This window comes from Sus scrofa, chromosome 9 (assembly GCF_054392235.1).
Source record: "Sus scrofa isolate SSC_HxYL_T2T_F1_AM1 chromosome 9, Sscrofa_HxYL_maternal_Yorkshire_Landrace_v2.0, whole genome shotgun sequence".
NCBI lineage: Eukaryota > Metazoa > Chordata > Mammalia > Artiodactyla > Suidae > Sus > Sus scrofa.
Window position 1 is genome coordinate 117,952,612 of NC_139391.1, and position 21,642 is coordinate 117,974,253.

The 21,642-nt window shown below is 39.2% G+C and overlaps 1 protein-coding gene across 14 annotated transcripts in view; it reads left to right on the top strand.

Annotated features, from left to right (window-relative positions):
* The window catches only part of TPK1 (thiamin pyrophosphokinase 1), a 372,261-nt gene that overhangs the window by 220,007 nt on the left and 130,612 nt on the right, over positions 1-21,642 (top strand). For 8 of the 14 annotated variants that reach the window (XM_084977546.1, XM_084977540.1, XM_084977541.1 and 5 more), the window contains 2 exons: positions 3,202-3,348; positions 3,993-4,082. In XM_084977546.1, coding sequence (XP_084833672.1) covers positions 3,208-3,348; positions 3,993-4,082 — 231 coding nt within the window. In that variant the 5' untranslated portion in view covers positions 3,202-3,207. The remainder of the gene's footprint in view (positions 1-3,201; positions 3,349-3,992; positions 4,083-21,642) is intronic. The other 6 variants (XM_084977549.1, XM_003130287.6, XM_084977548.1 and 3 more) reach the window with 1 other exon arrangement.

A 21,642-nucleotide genomic window follows, 5' to 3' on the forward strand; every position in this document is an offset into this window, starting at 1 on the left:
GTTGATGATCCATCTGGTGCTGATACGCAGACGTGGAGTTAGCACCACAGAGAGGCTTGTGAAATTAAAGGGCTGTTACACTCACAGGTCCTAGAGGGGAGGGCGTGCAGTGTGCCAGGTGGGGGTCACGTGAGAGGAGGGCGCAGGAGGTGGGCAGAGAGAGTGAGGATTCCTGAGCAAGTGCCTTATTGAAGATTATGGAGGGGACACAAGCAAAAGCCTGATAGGCCGTCCTTGGTGCGTTGGAATGTCACTCAGTCAGTCGGAGATGGGCAGAAAGGGGAACTTGTGGCAGGGACCAGCCTTATCCCACCAGTACATCTGGTCATCTGAGCTGGCTACTCACAGCCTGTTTGTGGGGATGTGGAGGCATCTGGAAAATAAAATGTTTTAAAAATTTCCAGTATGCTGCGTAATGTTTGAAGTCAATGCACAGGGCTTTGGATCCAGATAGAGGGGGCATCTTGGCAGTCTGTAAATGGCCTGCTTTAGGTACGGGTGTGGTTTCTGTTTTCTTTCTTCTATCTCAGTGAATATCAGAAGTCCTGCTTCCAGCTGGAGCAGGAGAACCAAGGAGAGCTCCTCCCACCCCCCCTGCAGCTTCCATTGATCTGTTAAGGTTTTTAATCAGTCTTGCTAAATACTTCCTGGAGGGAAAATGAGCAGTGGTGAGAAGTCATTTTACTGCTTCTTTATTCTGAAAACTTCAGTGACCGATTTACAGATACTGCTTATTCATTTTGATATCCCAGTGTGGAAGATATGGGTTAAATTTCAGCCTCAGAAGCTGTGGGGTCCCTCAAGGCCTGGAGTATAGTGATGAGACACTGAGAACCTAAAACAGGGATTCTAGGATCTGCATAGCGAATAAAGTATGTTATTATCAGGCCCAGGTTCTGATAGGAATTTAGGATTATGTGGAGAGAATTGTGCCCTGTGCTTTTTACTAGAGCTTTAGAACTTTCTCTAATTTTTTTTTTTCATATATGGCTTCTTTTCATGTCTTTCTCTTCCATTTAAAGCAAATTGTAGTTCTTCTGAGGTCCTGTATAATTTCTGGGCCTTTCTCCTCCTGTCTGAAGTGGCTTCACTCATAAGATCTGCTAGATATCACTAGAAGTGATTACCTGACTTGATAACCCAAACAAAGGCTTGCAAGCTACCCCTTTCCTCTGAAGGTTAAGAAGTGTTCAGTCTTTACCTGTGTATTTGTGGAGTTAAACATGCCTCCTACATGGTCCTCCTCTGCCCCAAATCTAATTCTAGAAAGGTCTCCAAAGATAGTATTAGGCGCTTATATGTGTGTGGTGTACTTGTCTTAAAATACTCTAGCTTTGACATGAAGCATCTACATAGAAGAACAAAGAAGAACCAGATTTCTTGGTTCTTCTATGTAGTTTACTTCTTGTGTTTTGTGGAACCCCGTTCTGATTTATATTTTCCTGCAGTGTGGCAATTAATCTATTTTTTCCTTAGGCTGACTAGTCTTTTCTCACAGTGTTTTCACTCATTTATTCATCAGCATTTGAGTGTCTTGTATGTGTGAAGCTCATTGCACAGGACCCGGGGCCACAACCTGTGGACCAGAGAAGCACAACCTTGACTTCCTGGAGCTTATAACACTTACTGTTCCTCTAGAAACTGACCAGGTTATACTGGTGCTTGGGTGGTGTGTTACTTTTCTAAAATCAGACCTTCTTCATGGACTAAATGATATCTGAGCTTTTAAAATGTACCATTTTAAAACTAAAAGCCAAATACTTCCTATGTTTAAGTAATTTCTGTTTTATTCCAGGTAGAGTGACCGTAACAGTATTTATTGTATATAAGGTTTTCTTACATTATAATTAAGCTTTTCATTTTTTCCTCTTCCGGGATCAATAGACCAGCTTTGACTCTGCAGATGCAGAATCAGGCTGACCAGCAAAAGAGAAGAAACCAGGCAGTGCCTCCTTTTCATTCTCCTGAAGACCTTGGGCCAACTGCTTTGTGTAGGAAACTGTCACCCTCACCCCCTTCCGCTTCTCTACAGCCTTTTCATACCCATTGTCTTACACATTAGGAAAGTACCACAGTAATTTGATATAGTAGTATCTTGGAAATGTATTTTCAACAACAGGGGAACATTTAAATAAACTCAATTGTAGATATAGGAAATGCTTTCTTTAATGTGTTAATTTAGTGAAAAAAAAATGTTCCAAACTACATGTAACAACAAAAAGGTTAATAGTAATATAAATGTAATAATACCAAAATAATCAAGGTAATAGAAGAATAGCTAACTTTTTTTTAAAAACAATCACTGTGTTGTGAAGGTGTTTTCAATGCTTTGTCCTTATTAACCCACTTAGTTACCTCATATAGCTCCCACAATGACCCTATCAGTTGGTCATTTTTACCTAGGTTTTATATGTGAACATAAAAATGAGGTACAGAGAGTTTAGGCAGTTTGCTGGGTTCAGTGAAAAGACAGTGCATGTCCTTAGGATACTTGGGTTCTAGTGGGGTGATACACCTGTAAAACAGGCTCCCTTACTGTTGAGTGGTCTCTGTTATCAAAGTGCCCACAGGGATGCTGTCGGGGGTGGATGGAGAGAGGCATCCACTGTGACATCAGGAAGACTTGCAGGTGCAAGGGCCAGTACACATAGAGTGTTAAAGGAAGAGTTGGCTAATTTTCTGGGTGAATAGACAGTTGGGAAAAACTTAAAACTTGTACCAAAAGAGTGCGTCTTGAAACCTGACTCTGCCACTCACCAATTATATGCCTGAAGTGACTCAAGTCCTTCATCGGAACAACACAAATGATGCCTATATTTCTTGATGGCTTATCTAATAAAATATGGTATTAAAGCTCTGTGTGGGAGTTCCCATTGTGACTCAGAAGGTTACGAACTCGATGTTGTCTCTGTGAGGATGTGGTTTCAATCCCTGGCCTCACTCAGTGGGTTAAGGATCTGGTATTGGTGTAAGCTGCTGCGTAGGTCACAGATGTGGCTTGGATCTGGTGTTGCTGTGGCTGTGGTGTAGGCCAGCAGCTGCAGCTCTGATTCGACCCCTAGCCTGGGAACTTCTGTGTGCTGTAGGCAAGTCCCTGAAAAGAAAAAGAACAAAAGGTATAAAAAAGGCTCTACGTCTGATGATACGTAATTATTTTACATTTCTTAAATATGTGACTTTGATTTTCCTTTGCTTTCTTAGGTAGATATGATTGTGACATTGGGAGGACTTGCTGGGCGTTTTGACCAGATTATGGCATCTGTGAGCACCTTGTTCCAAGCAACTCGTATCACGCCTTTGCCAATTATAATAATCCAAGAGGAATCTCTCATCTACCTGCTCCAACCAGTAAGTGAGGTTAGATATAATTGCAGTGCTTCTGCAAAACTTCTAACACTTGTGTAGATGAGGAGAAAGCATCTGCCCAGTTTATGTGTTTGAACTCTGAATATAATTGACCATGTTTGATTACTTGTGGCTACTTGACTGCCTCAGGTCACTGAGCAGGAAACATGCAGGAGAAGCCTCAGCTTTTATTTTGCAGAAAGACAAAACAAAACCAAAAAAAGATTTTAATTAAATTGATTAGGTATTAAATATAGCATTTTGAGCAGCTAACTGTGAGTGCCACTTGAGAAAAATCTCAACAGAGGAAACAAAGCTTGGCAAATATTTCAAATGAAATTCTCATATATTTTCAGTGTTTTCATTATAATTGGAAACTGTATTTGATTTTGTTCAGCACTTAAAATCTTAAGCTTTTACTGTTCATAATTGTTTGCTTGTTAGCTTCATTCTAGTGATGATGCCATTTATTTCCAATGATACACATCAAGGAAATTTTCTATTTATATAGTGCTTGGAATGGAATTCTTATTACATAAACAAGTTTTATGAGGTTGATTGGTGGATTTCAGTTTGAAAAATGATCATTTGATAACATTTTTAAAGATAGTGAATAGTTTTTTTTTTTCTTTTTTGCCTCGTATTAGAATGTGCTACTCATAGTTTTGTTTCCACTCCATCTGCTATTCACCATCTGTAGCTTATCATTACCTAAAAATCATTATTTGGCTAATATGGTGAGTATAATGCATGCTCACCATTGATCAGCCAGTTTTGCATTTTGTTTTTGGGGTTTTTTTTGGGGGGGGGGTGTTGGTTCTTGGCATTGCCTGGCTTTGTTGCTTTCTGGAATACTTCCTGTGAGATGTAAAAAAGGAAGCTGAAGAATTCAGTTTTTAAACTCCATACTGTCCATTTATTTGGTCAACAAACAGTAATGGAGTGCCTGCTACCTGTCTGCTGGGCAATTGAAGATTAAATAGAAAGAGTAACATGTGGTCTGGACTCTCAGGTATGTGTCCAGTGAAGGAGACATTTATAAAACTCAGACATAAAGCAAGGTTAAAAGGGTGATCCATAAAGATGATGAAAGATTATATATTTTGATCATGGGTGTGGTAAGGAAATGCTTCACAGAGGTACTCCCATTTTACTTACTCCATTAATTCAACAAATTTTTATTGAGTACCTGTTATGTGTCAGAACTTTTCCGGGGATACTGCAGCCAGCATCAAAAACAAAAACCCTTCGGAATATGCATTCTGCTGAGCTTACAATTACATTTCAGTAGAATCTTGAAGGATGAGTAGATGTCTGCTATGGGAGATGAGGGGTGAGTCACTCAAGTCAGAAGGAGCCACTAAAGAAAGACACAGCCTCGGGGAACATAATGGGATCTATAGGTAATTCTGTGCAGATGCATGGAAAATACCAGAAGATCAGACCCAGAAAACTAGTTTGGCTCCTGACTGTGAAGAGACTTGAATGTACCTAGTTGAGTGGGAACTTTTAGCCCATAGGCCATGGGTAGTCATTAGAAGTTTTCAATTAGCAGTATGACATGCACAGATAGGCTTCTTAGTTTTCTAATTAGATGTTTGTGAAATACTGTAATTTCCCATCAGTTTCTGAAAGTGTGAAACTTTCTGTTATTGTGAAGCACTGAGATTTATGATTTTATAATGATCGGTAATATAAATGCTAAAATAGTTAACATGAACACTATGAAAACACTCTGGCTAAGAGATAACTAGTTTGTCACAGATGAAGTACATTTTTTTTTTCGCAGGGCTGACACCCGCAGCACATGGAAGTTCCCAGGCTAGGCATTGAATCTGCAGCTTCCGGCCTATACCATAGCCACAGCAACACCCTATGTGAGTCATTTCTGCGACCTCCACCACAGCTCACAGCAACACCAGATCCTTAACCCACTGAGCGAGGCCAGGGATCGAACCTGTGTCCTCACGGATACTAGTCAGGTTTGTTACTGCTGAGCCACGACGGGAACTCCCATGAAGTACAATCATTTTTAGAGTCAAATTGAAAGATAAATCAATAGAAAAAATTCACATCTATAAAATGACTTCTGTTCTTAAGATTTTTTTTCTTTCTTTTTTCTTTTCCTTTCCTTTTTTTCTTTTTTTCTTTTTGGTGTTATGAATCTTCATTGTATAATTGTAGACTTCCTAAAATGTATTCAGCTTGAACTTCCTTGGAATTCCTCCATCAGTAGATTGCTGTCTGTCCTTAGTTTGGAAAACTCTTCAGCCATTACGTTTTCAAATATTGTCTCTCCTCCATTCTCCTTCTCCCTTCTTCTGAAACTCCAGTAAGCCTATATAAGGTCCTCTTAAGTGTGTCATATGAATCTCACAACTTTTCTTTCATATTTACTGTTTTAATCTTTCTGGTCTGCATTCTGAATTTCCTCATCACCTCTGCAATCCACTTCAGTCTTTGGCTTCAGCAAGTTATATATTGTTTTGAAGTTGTATTTTGCTACTGAATTCATCCATAGGCTCGAATCAGACTGCAGCAGAGGCCTGCGCCATGGCCATGGCAACACCAGATCTGAGCTGCATCTGTGACCTATGCCACAGCTTGTAGCAGTGCCAGATCCTTAACCCACTGAGTGAGGCCAGGGTCAAACCCACATCCTCACAGAGATATGCTTGATCCTTAACCCGCTGAGCCATAATAGGAACTCCATCCACTGGCTTTTTAATTCCTGCTGTGATTCATCTTTCTTACATGCTTTCCCTTTACTCATGTTTTTCAAGACTCTTAAAACATAATTATCACCCTTACTTTATAGTCTGGAGTAATTCTGATATCTGCAGTCTTTATAAATCAGCTGTCTTTTATGTTCTGTTTGGCTTTTATATTCTGTAATCCCGATTTGTTCTGTGTTTTGCGATTTTTAGCCATGACCTCATATTTCCTTTACCTGTGGGAATTATTTGAAATAGGTGTTAAAAGTGAGTCCAAGGAGAAGTTAGAGTGGACTTCTAGCCCAGTTATTTATAGGCACTAGTAACTCAGGACCTTTTGTTTGAGACTTTTTTGGCCATCTAGGTGGTATGAATTTTGAAGATAGTTCTGCTGGGAGTTAGATTTCTGGTTACGAACTCCCAGGGGAGACTTGTCCCTCTTCCTAGGCTAGGTTTGATCGTGCAGTTTTCCTAGCATCCTGGGGGAATGTACATTATATTTATCTTAGCACTGAGAGTCTCTGCTTAAATGGTGCAGTCTCCTTCTACATGCCAACCTTTTACATGTTTCTCAATGACCTTCTTTACTCCAAGGCCTAAGAAACAGAAGCTCAAGTTCATCTGATTTGGTAAAAACCAAATACTTATAGGAGGAAAGTTAGATTTGGTGTTCTTTTTCAATAAAACTTAGTTTTTTGCTTGTGAATATTCTTTGGGGGAAAAAAGATGTCTGATGCATTTTAAAAAAGATTCCTTTTAATTTTTTTCTAGCTCTTTTATTGTTTTCAGTTGGCCAACATACTAATGTACCCTCTGCATATTGCAGTGATAATTAATCCAAAAATCTCAGAGGTTTAACTGAAATTAAGCTTAAGGGGTTTTTTTTTTTTGTTTTTATTTCTGTTTTTTCCCCTCATTAATGGAAATTCTAATATGGTTTGGGCAGTATCCTCTGTTTTGTATCTAAGCCAATTGGGACACATTGAGGCAGAAGGGGAAAAAAGATTACTATAGAAAGTGGCACTGCATGTCTTGAAAGGCCATACCTATTTGTCGCTTGTGTCACCTTTGGTGGGAACACAGTTACACTGCCCCAGCCTAACACGAGGTGGTCTAGGAGAGGAAGGCTATGGGTCCAGAAGAGGAGACCGAGCACAAAACGTCTCTGTCGGCTGGCCAGAAAGTCTGCGATCATGACTCTACACACTTTCTAGAAACATAATTATCTTTTTAAAAATTTTATTTATATGTCAACCTTTAATCGTTAAAGAGGAATCTTCAGTTCCTCCAACACAGTAGTCATAGTAGGTATGCCTGCATCACCCCAGTACCGTGCCCTCTAGAAGCTCTCTCTAGTCACTTTGATTTTGTCTTATTGAAACAACTAGAAAATTACGTTATCCTATCAAGTCATTATTACACAGTGTGAGACCAAAAGCTCACACAAGACCCCACCCCCTGCCAAGTAGAGGAAATGCGAATCTTTAGCACAGAAGGCCGCCTTTGGCTCATCAGGGCTGGCCCTGCTCCTCTTTGCCTCTGGACACCTTCCCAGAGATACATCCCAGATCCCTGCTTCTCTGTCAGTTGTAGTGACAGAGTAGTTAGATGACTGCCAGGGCTAATGCAAAAGCTGAAAAATGAGTATGTTTGAGGGCTTAAGATATAAATCAGTCTTAAACAGTCTACCATATTTTTAAGCTTTTATTTATTTATTTATTTATTCATTCATTTATTTATTTATTTTGCTTTTTAGGGCCACATTCATGGCTTATGGAGGTTCCCAGGCTAGGGGTTGAATTGGAGCTACAGCTGCCAGCCACAGCCACAGCAACACAGGACTCAAGTCGCGTTTGCGACCTGCACCACATCTCACGGCAAATGCCAGATCCTTAACCCACTGAGCGAGACCAGGGATTGAACCCACAACCTCATAGTTCCTAGTCGGATTCATTTACGCTACTCCACGACAGGAACTCCTTTTTAAGCTCTTTTAATTATACACTTATGAAATGTGGTTAATGCCAAAATAAATTAAAAGCTATACTTAAATTATTCCACAGAAGCATTCTCCATCCTGGAAATGGGACATGTGCCATTGGAGCTGAAATGACTCCGTAGAGATGTATTTTCATGTACTTCTGTGTTGTATGTTGCATATGTAGTAAAGCATATATATTAGGTATTAGTCATGTTCTGGAGAGATATTCAGAATGGATATCTACAGGATAATGTTCCTTGTTAGTAGGACTTAATTTAATCAAAGTCAGGAACTAGACTCAAGAAATCATTGGTATGCTTTAGTGCCCAATAAAGAGTGGCTTCAGAATGCTTTAAATGTATTTTTTAATTGAAAATCAGCAAATAGCTGTTCTTGAGAATGAAGATAATCTGGGGACTTCTACACGAAGTATCTCATTTGAGCTTCATGATGACCCTGGGAAGAAAGCAAGGACAGATCATACAGCCACACAGTAGCATTTTGACTCAACATTGTTTCTACTGCACTACATTTCCTCTTCCATGGGATTAGTGAACTAAGGTGGAAATGCCATACTCTTATAGGAAGTCATAGTCCATAGGCTGGTCATTATCAATAAACTGTATAACTGAGTGTCCAGTTGGTATGTGTGTATGTGTATTTATGGGTGCGTATATCTTTTTTTCTCTACAGTAGTCTTTTTAAAAAAGATAAATCTTAACAAGGTCCTATGTAGAGCACAGGGAACTATATTTAATACCCTGTGAAAAACCATCATGAAAAAGAATATGAAAAAGCATGTAAATATATGTGTAACGGAACGGCTTTGCTGTACACTAGGAAATAACACAACATTATAAATTGACTATGCTTCAATAAAATAAATTTAAAAAAAGATAAATCTTGGATGCACTTGAAGAGTCTATCCAATCTTGTGGCTATACCCCGAAATTAAACAAAACTAACTCTCTGAATTTTCCTCAACTCTAACAAAACCTACATACAAGCATTTTTATCATTTAAGCAGATTAAATGAGATTACCATAAAACTTTGTGAAAATATCAAAAGTGGTAACATTTATTATACCTGTTAATTATTATAAGTATTTTTTTGAGGACATTGTCTTCTAGAATTGGTTATATAATTCTAGGCTGTCTGAAATTTAAGAGAATAGCAGGAGATGTGAGACGGCTTATGGGATCTGTGTGTTTCGCTGATGGATGCTTTGTTGCTGTGTCTGCTACGTGACCATTAAGTAGCTAGGATAGCCCCAGAGTGTGGAACTAAAATGTGCTTCTCTCGACTTTTCTACAAAAGTCTCCCTACTCTCACATCATCTTCATGTTTCTGTAAGGTTCTGTGTTTCTTTCAGAGAGTGTGGGTATGAGACCCTCAGGAGACTGTGTTGTGTAAATAAGCCGTCATCCTCCATTCATTTGTTGTTAGTCATTTGGAGCGGGACATGTCTAGAGCCATAGACATTAAGTTGTTTAGGTTGTTCCAGCCTAAAATCAATCATCTAATTATTGGGACCTCCCATTGTGGCTCAGCGGGTTAAGCACCCAGTGTAGTCTCTGAGTTTTCGGGTTTTATCCTTGGCTTACTCAGTGAGTTGAGGATCTAGCATTGCCACAAACTGCATCATAGGTCACAGATACAGCTCGGTCCCCTGTTGCCTTGGCTGTGGTGTAGTCCTGCAGCTTCAGCTTCCATTCAACCCCTAGCCCAGGAACTTCCATATGCTGCAGGTAAGGCCCTGAAAAGATTTTTTTTTTTTAAAAAAAATCTATCATCTAATTCTCTTTTTAATCCCCTTTCTATAACTTATTTTAGTTAATTACAAATTGGGTTTTAAGACAAGGAGACAATTGTACAGTTTCAGATCTATATAAGTATAGAAGAATGCTTGGACATTTTTAGCTGGTTGACTTTTTAGCACATAATGTCTTTTTGATTATATTTTGGCATATTTCACTTGCTGTGGGTCAGACGTCATTAAGAGTGAAAACCTCAGTAGGTAGCATTTACTTTGAAGAATGTTCAAACTGCCATTTTAAAATAGCAAATTAAAAATAGAATGGATAGCAGCTCCTCCCTGAAAAGTAAGCATCTCTCTTTTACTTCCAAAAAAATGTGTTCTTAATAAGACATCATGACCTTTTATGAGCAGAAGATTTTTATGAAATTGGTGAGAGACGTTATAGCCGTGAAGCACCACTGGTGTGAATTACCAGTTAGGCTATGTTCCGCCATGAAGACAGCCAGGCACTCAGAGCATGTTTGTCGTGCTAACCATGCAGAGTGTAAATGGCTCCAGGTTTCACATACATATTTTCTCATTTTCTGGTCCTGTGCTTTTCAGGAGTCGGGAAACATTAGCTTCTGTACACTGAGCATAAATTATCTTTTATCTCCAAGTTTTATGGCAGTTGGTAATACAAGTTAATAGGATTTATGACCGAGAAATGAGATGTCCAAGAGTTAATAAGGTGTGCCTTTTGCATTATCCTAAACGTCTTTCAGTGATTCCTCTTCAGAATTCCAGTGTTTGGTGTTGGATAATGGTGATACAGAACAGATGCTGCCAGTTTTCATCTCACTTGAACGAACTTCTAAATATGTTGTAAATATTTCTTCCTCATGATCTTAGTCATTTTTACTACTGCTTGTTTTTCTTCCTCTCACTAGATCAGTTATTTATTACGTAACATTCTGATGTTTTCAACATTACACATGGGTAATACTGGTAATGAATATGATAGAAATATGTTAATAGTCTGATAGATGCTGAATATTCATGATGTAAATTTGGCATGCATGAGGGTTTCTGCAGAGAACTGAGGATGGAGGTCCATCTGTCCACACATCTAGGACCATCTCATCTATGATAACACCCGAGAAGTGGTTCTCAGAGTGATTTAGAGTGAGGCGACAGGGAGTTCTCAATTCTAGACAACATCAATCATCTTCTCACTATGTATTATCCAATTATAATTCCTGTCTTTGGAATTCTTATTTTAATGCTTATCCTGTATCTTTTCAGTTTTTATTGTTGCTTTGCCTATTAGAATCTTTTGCATAAATTGTACAGAATCATAGAGGAGATATTAGAGTAAACAGTGTAAAGCCTGAGAGAGCGTTCTATAGATGAGCAGTTCCAGGGACTGAAAGTGATTTGCCCAAGGTTATATGCAGTATTTCTTTGAAAGAAAATACATGCTGAAAGTGAAGTAGATTTCATGAGTCATGTCTAAAAAAGGACCACTAGACACTTCATGTCTCTAAATGACCTGTGACACTGAGCCCTGGCAAGCTCCCTTTCCTCTTCCACAAGGCAAATTGCTAAGCTTCATTCCTTCTTCTGTCCTATACCCACCTAAGCGTCTTTCTCTGGGCAAGTTCTGCCACTCACTGTCTGACTTAAATACTCTTCAAAGTGTCTCTTTGCTTTGCTCACTCTTTCTCTTCAGCTTATCTGCTCCGTGTGCCAAGGTAGCAGATGCTTCTCCACTGGGACTGCAGACAGACACACATCCGCCCACAGCACCCCTTTCTTTCCCTTGCTTCTGACCCTGCCGGGCTGTCTAGGAAAACGTTTCTATGTCCCTTTTCTCTTTCTCATCTCTCCCCTTCCACGTACTTTTCCTCCTTCTCTGCTATATAGCATTTAAAAAATACGAACAAAACCTATCCATTTGTAGAATGGTGTGTTACTACATGTATCAGTAGGCAGACAACTAGAGACAACAATCAGACAGTGCTAGAGCTGTACAACTCTCATTTTGTAGGCACCCCAGTGTCCCCTTTAGATGTCTATAGAAATTTTCCTTCTGTGATGTTATCCATGTTTAATTAAACTAATTTTCGTTAAGAAGTGAAATCACACATTCATAAAGTGTTGATTTTGTGGGTATTGTTTTCTGTTCTGCTGATTCTGTTTTTGTTGATTTATAGCATAGACTTGTGATAGACACGATGGTGGGTGCTGTGTTCAGAAATAAAAGACACTGCTTCTTTTCTACCACCTAGAGCTTGGTGAAAAAGACAGAAGAATAAATAGCAAAATGTGTATTTATTATAAGAAAGCACTGGGGGCTCTAAGGATGGCATGGAAAAAAAAAAAAAAAAAAAAAAAAAACTTTAACCCAGACTGGGCTCAGGGCCAGTGGTGATAATGTGGACAGTCTCTCAGGGAGATCCTATCTGATGAGGATTTAGGCAAAGGCAGGATAAAGACATTTAATGTGAAAAGCCAAGGGGGTCTTAGAGAACTTGGCACATTTAGGGGAATTCCACATTGCTGGATCCTAGGGAGTAATAGGGGATGCAGCTGTGAGAAAGAAGGTTCTAGATCACGAGGGGCTTGTTTGTCTTCTCAGGAAGATCTTTATATTGAGGGCCAAGTTCAGGTAGTAAATATTTTTTATTAGACAAATGGCATGAGGTTAACATTTTAGATCATTTGGTGGCTATGTGGAAGATAAATTGGTTAGGGAAGAGATGGAGACCATTCAACTGATTTGGAAATCCAAGAAAGAAATGTTAAGTAAACTTAGGTAAATATGATGATAGAGTTCATTGGGATGTGTGCTCAAAAGTCTCTGCTGCAGAAACACAGAGGGGGAGTTCAAAGAAATGCCCAGGATTCAAGATTAGGCAATGGGGGTGTAATTTTTCTTTGAGATAGATAATATGGGAATAGACGAAAAATGGTGAAATGGTCAACTGACTTTGGGACACAAAGAGATTGGTCTGTCTTTGGAACTGAGCAGAATTTCCTAAAAGAGTAAGGATATATATTAGTCCTGGCCTGGTGGTGTACCTTGAGCATCATCGATACATACATGGTAATTAAAAATTTGGGCCTGGGAGTTCCTGTCGTGGCTCAGTGGAAACGAATGTGACTAGCATCCATGAGGATGCAGGTTCGATCCCTGGCCTGCCTTGCTCAGTGGGTTAAGGATTTGCCTTGTGCTGTGATGGAGGTTGCAGACACGGCTTGGATGCTGTGTTGCTGTGGCTGTGGTGTAGGCCGGCTCCAATTTGACCCCTAGCCTGGGAACCTCCATATGCCAGGATGTGACCCTACAAAGACAAAAAAATCAAAATAAAACAAACAAACAAACAAAACCAAAATACGTTTGACTGGACTCCTCATCCTGGAAGGAATTATTGAGTGAAAAGAGCAGTGGTGGATGGTAGAACTGTAGGGAGTACCTTAAAGGAGAGGAAGTAGAACCAAAACAGACTGATGCTGGAAACCAAGGTAGTTTAAGAGTTTCAAGAGGCCAGGGTGTGATCAGCAAGGGTATCAAGAATAAAATATTGCCTTGGCAGCTAGGAAGGCATGATAAGGCACAGTTTTCATGATAAAATGTAGGTAGAAACCAGACTATTATGAGTTGAGTGTTAAATGGGAAGGGAGGTAGAAATAGATTTCTCTTTATTATTATTTATCCCTTTTCATTGTTCCCTCATAAGCTGTTGAATTTTTTTTGACTGACCTGGGTACTAATGATAGCTCATAAAATTGTTTTGGTGAGACTATTTTCCAAGTTAAAAACAAAACCAGGACATGAATGTGTGGGACCAGAAGTGTGGCAGCCATGCTGCGCCTTTGTCAGATGGCTTACACATTTATGCATACAAATTGTGTCACTAAATACAGGTACACTGCAACCTATTTTAAATCCATATTTTCTTCCAAAGCAAAGAGAAGGATCTGCTTGCCCCCTGCCAGCCCCGCAATCCTAACAGCCCCTTTTGTGCATGGGCACCCTTGGTCTGAGCATCAGCTTGAAGCTTTCAGTCAGACCCTTACATCTCCTTCTTTCTCCTCTTTTGTCTTCTCAGGGTTACATGGCCTGGGGAAATGGGCCTGCCTATTGTTTTGCCAAACTGATGAAAGTCACTTTCTCTGCCCAAAACATGTTTTTGTTTAAGCCATTCTCTTCTCTTAAAGCCCTACTCAAATTTTCTGTCTCCTATGAAGAATTTTCAGGAGATCCTGTCGTGGCACAGCAGAAACGAATCCAACTAGGAACCATGAGGTTGCGGGTTTGATCCCTGTCCTCGCTCAGTGGGTTGAGGATCCGGCGTTGCCATGAGCTGTGGTGTAGGTCGAAGACATGGCTTGGATCTGGCATTGCTGTGGGTCTGGCATAGGCTGGAGGTTACAGCTCAAATTAGACCCCTAGCTTAGGAACCTCCATATGCCACAAGTGTAGCCATAAAGAGCAAAATTTAAAAAAAAAAAAAAAAAAAAAGAATTTTCGGATAACCTCTTTGGATTTCTCTCATCTGGATTATTTTCATCACTTTTAAAAATGTTTTTTCTCCTATGGGCCTCAAGCAGTCTATTCATAAAACAAAATTTATTAGGTTATAATTTCTCATTTTCTAAACTTTTAAAAACATACATTCACCTGTTTTTTTGTTTTGTTTTGCTTTTTTAGGACCGCATCCATGGCATATGGAGGTTCCTAGGCTAGGGGTTGAATCTGAGCTATAGCTGCTGGCCTATGCCACAGCCACAGCAACGCCAGATCCGAGGCACATCTTCGACCTATACCACAGCTCACGGCAATGCTAGATCCTTAACCTACTGAGTGAGGCCAGGAATGGAACCCGCATCCTCAAGGATGCTAGTCAGTTTCATTTCCGCTGAGCCATGATGGGAACTCCCATTTGCCTATTTTTAATCAAAGGTGAAACAGTAACATTCCCACTTAGTTCATCCCATGCTAGCCAAGTCCAAACAAATACGATGTTTTAGATGATCTCAGTGTACTCTTCCCATTATCAAGACTCTTCATTATTGTAAAGCCCAGGATGCCTGGGCCTTTCAGCCTGGGAGTCTGAGGCTCTGACTTCCTGCGCATAGTCCCCATCTGGCACGTGCTTTCTCCCTAGTTTGTTCAAAGCCCGTGTGGGGAGTGATAGCTTCTTTCAGTAGCTGGTGGTGTGCTGGTTCTCTTGAGCAAATACATGAGGAGGAGGATGGTGAGGGTGGTGGGTTTTAAAGCAGCCTGGATACAGTGAAGCCTCAAGGAGAAAAGTGGGAAATCATAACTGTCATATCCGCCACTCACCCACGTAGTGTGCAAGTCCTTTGACCTTAACGAAGTCTTTCATGCAGAGAAATTTACAGAAAGATGCCCATCAGCAAAAACCTATGGTGATTCCCCCTGTGATTCCCAAGCAGCAGGGGAGGAAATATCAAATTCAGTCTCCGTGGAAACTGTTTAAAAACTTATTTGAACGTTGGCCGTTCATTTTCCACCATGAGTGACAGAGAATCGGTTTAGGGGACTTGATGCAATCCGTAAAGTGCTGTGTGCAGGTAAAACAGTAGGAGAGATAGCATCAGCATTTGTCTGAGCTCTGCCGTCAGAATTTGTCCTAATCCAATTCTGGGTAACGTCGTGGAATATTGGATGCTGGGTGTCATCTTTCTCTGTGTTCCCCTCCCACAGTCCTCTGTGGCAAGGACACAAGTACACTGTGTCATGTATACTCAGTTCAACTGAGCATTGCTTCTGCATAGTCCTTTGATTGAAAACAAAGGGTTGCCAGTGCCATATCAGTGAACTGTGAAGCGATCTGAGTGTTACCAGCAGGTAAATGAAATCAGCCTCCAGGAAGAAGATTGGCACCGGTGGAATCTTCTATCTAAGGAGGTTCACACAGCTCCAGCTGGGTTGTGATGTTTCTCATCCAATTAAGATTTATTTTTTCCCCCTGAATTGGGGAGCATTTTGATCTTATTTGTTCCAATACCATCACACTTAAAAGTGAAGAAAGAGTGGAATATTTACCAAATAAGGTTAAGCTGGGAGGGCTAGGATTTGAGGATACTTATTCAAACTATACATGCACCCTGGATATGTTAAAGCTCTTCCAAGGAATGACTTAAGGTGCCTCATGCTCAAACACACATACATATACACATATATAGCATATGTAATATACATGTACATGCACACACATGCATCAAGAATCTTACCTCTTCCAAGCCAGTCTTACTGAGAGGAAGGTCTTCTGGGAGGGATTTTTTATATAGTTGTCTTTTAATGAATGGATTAAGAAGATGTGGTCCATGTGTACGGTGGAATACCTACTCAGCCATAAAAGGAAATAATACCATTTGCAGCAACACTGATGTAGCTAGAGATTCTTATACTAAGTGAGGTAAGTGAGAAAGAGAAAGACAAATACCATAAGATATGACTTCTATGTGGAATCTAAAATATGGCCCAAATGAACCTATCTATAGAACATAAACAGACTCAAAGACATAGAGAACAGATGTGTGGTTGCCAAGGTAGAGGAGGAAGGAGTTTGATGAACTGGGAGTTTGGGGTTAATAGATGCCAACTATTACGTTTAGAATGGATGAGCAGTGAGGTCCTACTGTATACTACAGGGAATTATATCCAGTTTATTGGGATGAACCATGATGGAAGACAGTATAAGAAAAGTAATGTACATACATGTATGACTGGGTCACTTTGCTGTATAGCTGAAATTGGTGAAACATTGTAAATCAACTCTAGTTTAATAAAAAAAAAGAAACTCCCTTCAGTCCTTCATAACTTTGTCACGATCAAAACTAAGATACTTGACTTAGATGCATATGACGTAGTTAAACAACAAAGTTTGTAAACATACATCAGAGTTGGAAACCAAGTTAGCAAAGCAGAGTATAACCAAGCTGATGGATAGACTGAGAACAATTGAAAGAATGTTAAACTTTGACAGAATAGGATGCATTGAAGATGCCTTTTGAGTTTTTGTGGCTTAGAAGGTTAAGGACCCAACATTGTGAGGATGTGGGTTTTATCTCTGGCCTCGTTCAGTGAGTTAAGGATCTGGCATTGCTGCAACTTGCAGCATAAGTTGCAGATGCAGCTTGGATCTGGCATTGCTGTGGCTGTGATATAGGCTGGCAGCTCTAGCTTTCATTTGACCCCTAGCCTAGAAACTTGATATGCCACAGATATGGCCGTAAAATAAATAAAGATTCCATATTGTCTTCTGAAGTGGACTGAGATACTGCTGATATGACATCAGGTAGCTAAGATAATGTAAATGTCAAAGACATACTGAATGTTAATCTACCATTGACGTCTTTGGAGAGCCATGCATGGGTTATAAAATAGCCTCTGTAACTGAAAGGCTGGAAATTTTCCAAAACAAATATTTGTAAAGAGATGGAGTTTGTGAAAAACCTTCATTGTTGGCTCATGTGATTCTCAACAGACCTATTGAGCAGGCAGACAGGTCTATTGTTCCTGTTTCTCAGATGAGCAAACTGCCTAGAAGAGCATTGTGAGTGCGTGGAAAATCAGTTTTTGGAGTTCCTGTCGTGGCGCAGTGGTTAACGAATCCGACTAGGAACCATGAGGTTGCGGGTTCAATCCCTGCCCTTGCTCAGTGCGTCAAGGTTCCGGCGTTGCCGTGAGCTGTGTTGTAGGTCACAGACGCGGCTCGGATCCTGCGTTGCTGTGGCTCTGGCGTAGGCTGGAAGCTACAGCTCCGATTCGACCCCTAGCCTGGGAACCTCCATATGCCGCGGGAGCAGCCCAAGAAATAGCAAAAAGACAAAAAAAAAAAAAAAAGAAAAAAAAGAAAATCAGTTTTTAATCAGTGTATGGAAATTCAGGAGAACCAATCCAGGTTTTCCTAAATCTTTGTCCTGTGCCCTTGGCTTTATAAGCTGCTGCCTGTTAGAATCCTTGCTTCCTCTCTGAATTGCACTGAAACTTAAGGAGGCTTCAATAGCATGAAGAAATAACTAGCTTCAAATATCTTCTGTGCACTGAGAGTGGAGCACCCAGGAGCGGGCACTGAAATCATCTGTATAATTTTTTTTCTCTCTAATCAACTTTTTTTTATTATGGAAACTGCCATATATGCGGAGAACTTGAAAGAATAGTATAATGAGTAACACATTCCAACCATTTTTAGTTCTTTAAGCATTTTGTCCTCTCTGCTGTATCTGGGAATGGATGTATTTGGGGGTCATCACCATTTGAAAGTAAATTGCAGGTATCTCATCACAGTGTCTGAAATATTTCAACATGGGGAATGTTATTTAGAAACCAAGATCTAGATGATAGATATGCTTATTGGGTCTATGGTGACATTGCTTCTAGACTTTTTTCAGTGAACAGAACTAAGAAACAAAAAAGTGGTGTGTAAGTATAAATCACAAGTTGTATTAATATTTCAAATTCAGTTTTTCTATACAATTTTAATTTATTTTTTATTAAAATATAGTTGATTTACAGTGTCGTGCCAATTTCTGCTGCACAGCAAAGTGACCCAGTTGTACGTATATATATATATACGTTCCCTTTCTCATACTATCTTCAGTCCCAAGAGATTGGATATAGTTCCTTGTGCTATACAGTAGCATTGCTTATCCTTTCTAAATGTAATATTTTGCATCTACTAACCCTAAACTCCCAGGGTTTTTAGGCTGTTTTTAGTCTGTTTTTATTTCATAGTTTTTAAATTTCTTTTACCCCTCCCCTCAAAATTCCTGGTTTGAAATAACATACTCTGATACTATAGTATATAGTAGCTGGTTTCAAAATTATCATTCTTAAATTACCACTAATAGGAAAACTACTGTAGGAAAATTTAGAATTTTTTTTCAGGTCTCTCTGTCTTTAACTTATAGCCCAGTCAGGATATTGTGTCTAAAATTGGGCACTTGATATAGTAAATTTTGTTCTTTCTGTGGTTATGCTACTAACTGAACTCTTAGGTTCATTTGTTACAGTTTATTTGAAATTATGACTTTATTTTTAATTATTATTTTAAAATATTTTCAAGTAATTGCACAGCTCATAAGGCAAAGCGTCATGTAAAGACAGCATCAGGAGAAGTCTTATTTTCATTTCCACCCTCCTTTCCACTGCTACTTTCTTTCAGAATCTTCCAGATTCTTTAAAAAAATCTTTTATTTTTTTGAAGATAAAAACAACACAAATGTGTATATATATTCTTATTTTGCCTACCTTTTACATGAAATTTAGCATTATGTATATATATATGTATATACATAATACATAAATGTATATGTCTCTGCCTTCCTTTTTATCACTTAATATTTTGGAGACTACTCTATATTCAGTAATAGAGACCATTCTCCTTTGTTTATTATGCTTGCTTAGAACACTATGGTGCAGATGTATCCAAATGTAGCATAATTTATCCATGTGTAACCTTGTGAAAGAAGGTACTAGAAATTCTGACTGGGTAGTCCTTTGAGTTGTGGCGTATGTATATTTTGAACATGTTCCTCAAGTGATTCTGTGCACATTCTGATGAAAGAACCACATTGCTTTCATAAAACCTTACGAGGTGGAGAAAGTAGCACCCAGTTTGAAAGACGAGCGAATTGGAACTTGAAGAGAAGCAGTGACTAGTCAACAGTTACTCTTCCATTTGATGGTAGAGCAACAGTCTAGATTCCTATCCAACTGACCCTTTAAACCTCTCCCCTCCATGTTTTTGTTTACAATTAAATGATTCATGAACTTAGTATGATGCCATTCCATGTAGAAGAAGCAATTTTAAGAGATAACTCATTAGGCAAGCATGGTGTGTAAAGACCACATAATTCTTCTCTAACATAGAATCAGGCTTCACTGCCGCCTTTCTAGAGCATAGATAAGAGTTTAAATAGAAAGAAATGAATGGATATAATCAGTTTCCTTATCAAGAAAGAAGAATATTCTATTATAGCTGAGATAGTAATGATAATGAACCAGAGTCTTTGTTTTTTGGAAAAAGTCATGTTGATAGAGAAGCCTCAGAATTGATGAATTGCATACACGTTGGCCTTTCCAATTGTCTGATGATAAGAAGTCAATTTCACACCTACCAGAAACCCTCAAGGTAAAAGGCACAGAATATAGGACATGAGTCTTATTTTATCAGGTAAGTTAAATGTACAGAAATGCTGCTCAAGGGACAGTGGGAAAGGATTTATTTTCTCCTTGGGTGAAGCTAGCCTATTACGAAGTGAGCACTCTTTGAAATTTTGATAATAGTAATTGAAAAGCTATGAATAGAGCTTAATTTTTTTCTAAGCATATTTCACACTATCAAATATTTCCAGAAATGGAGCAAGCATTATGAAAAGTAAAAGGGCTTGGATAATTTTTTTCATGCATTCATTCAACCAACATATTAACAAGGACTTAATATCAGGTACTTTGCCAGATTGAAGATGAATAAATTACTCTCTAAAAGCTAATAGTATCTTCACCAAATAGATCATTATTTCACAATAAGTAAAAGAAGTCCAGTATTGTAAAAACATGCAGACTCTTATCGAAACCTAGAGAAGCAGCACACTATGTACCATAGACAGGTGTAGGGAGCTACCTGGAGGAGGTCATGTCTTGAGTTGGGTCTTCAAAATAGACAGATGAGAAAGTGTCCATTAGAGTGAAGGAGTCAGAAACAGAGAACAGAGGATATGAGCAAAGTTGTGTACTGAAGAAACCATGCTGTTTATTTTGGAGAACTGTAGAAAGCCTGTTTCTGGGATGGAAAGAATATGGTGATAGATGAGGGGAAAGGAGCCAGATTGAAGAGGCAATTGAAGGTCACCTTCTCTGCTCTGTTAGGAGATTTGGATTTTCATCCTTTAGAATTGGACAAATGATTTGTAACTTTTGAGGGGTTAGAAGCCTGTTGGAGAATATGAGGAAAAGTATGACCCTTCTCTTTAGAAAAATGTACATTTCTACATACACTGAAAATTTTAAATGTAATTTCAAGAGTTTATAGAAGACCCGAGCCTATTTAGCGTGTGCCATTCGGAAACCGGCTATTTCAGACAAACCCTCATGTCCCTCGTTACCTTATCAGTTAGAATGACAGGACCTTGTTGTCGTCTTACATAAGACTACCACATCGAGTTGCTAATAGAAATTATCACATGAGGAGTAGCCTCGTTCTTCAGTAATGTTAGTGGCCCATCCTGGATCTCAGCCCGTGAAGGTCTTCATCTGAGTGAGACTTTGTTTTTGTTTTTTTTTTTTGTTAACTTACGTTATAACCTGACAACTTTATGAAGAAAAGATCATTCTCCCTATTTCTCAGATGAGAAAACTGAAGCTTAAGATCTTACAGCTGGTAAGATGCAGAGATGGGAGGTACCCAGGCACTCTGGCTGCGTACGTGCTGCTCTCCACTCTAGTTATTGCATCAGACTCTCCCTGAGAAAAATATTGAGGTCATTTTCAACACTAGATGCCTTGTCCGATTGGCCATAGATACAAGTCAGTATGCAGATCATCTGTTCTGTTCATTGAACTTACATCTTTGATAGAAACGTTTCTGCCCTTGCAAGCACCAATTCATTGCAAACACCTTGGCAACATAGTTTTGAGTAGTATTAAATATGGCTATAAGATTATTAGCAGCAACACTTAATACTGCACATCATGCAGGAGGCCGCCTTAAAGAATTTCCTTTGTAAAGCCAAATAGTACATAATTCTTTAAAACCGCCTTCTCCTGAACACACACTTCATTTAAAAGAATTTTACGAACCAAATTCTAACTTATTACTTAGCA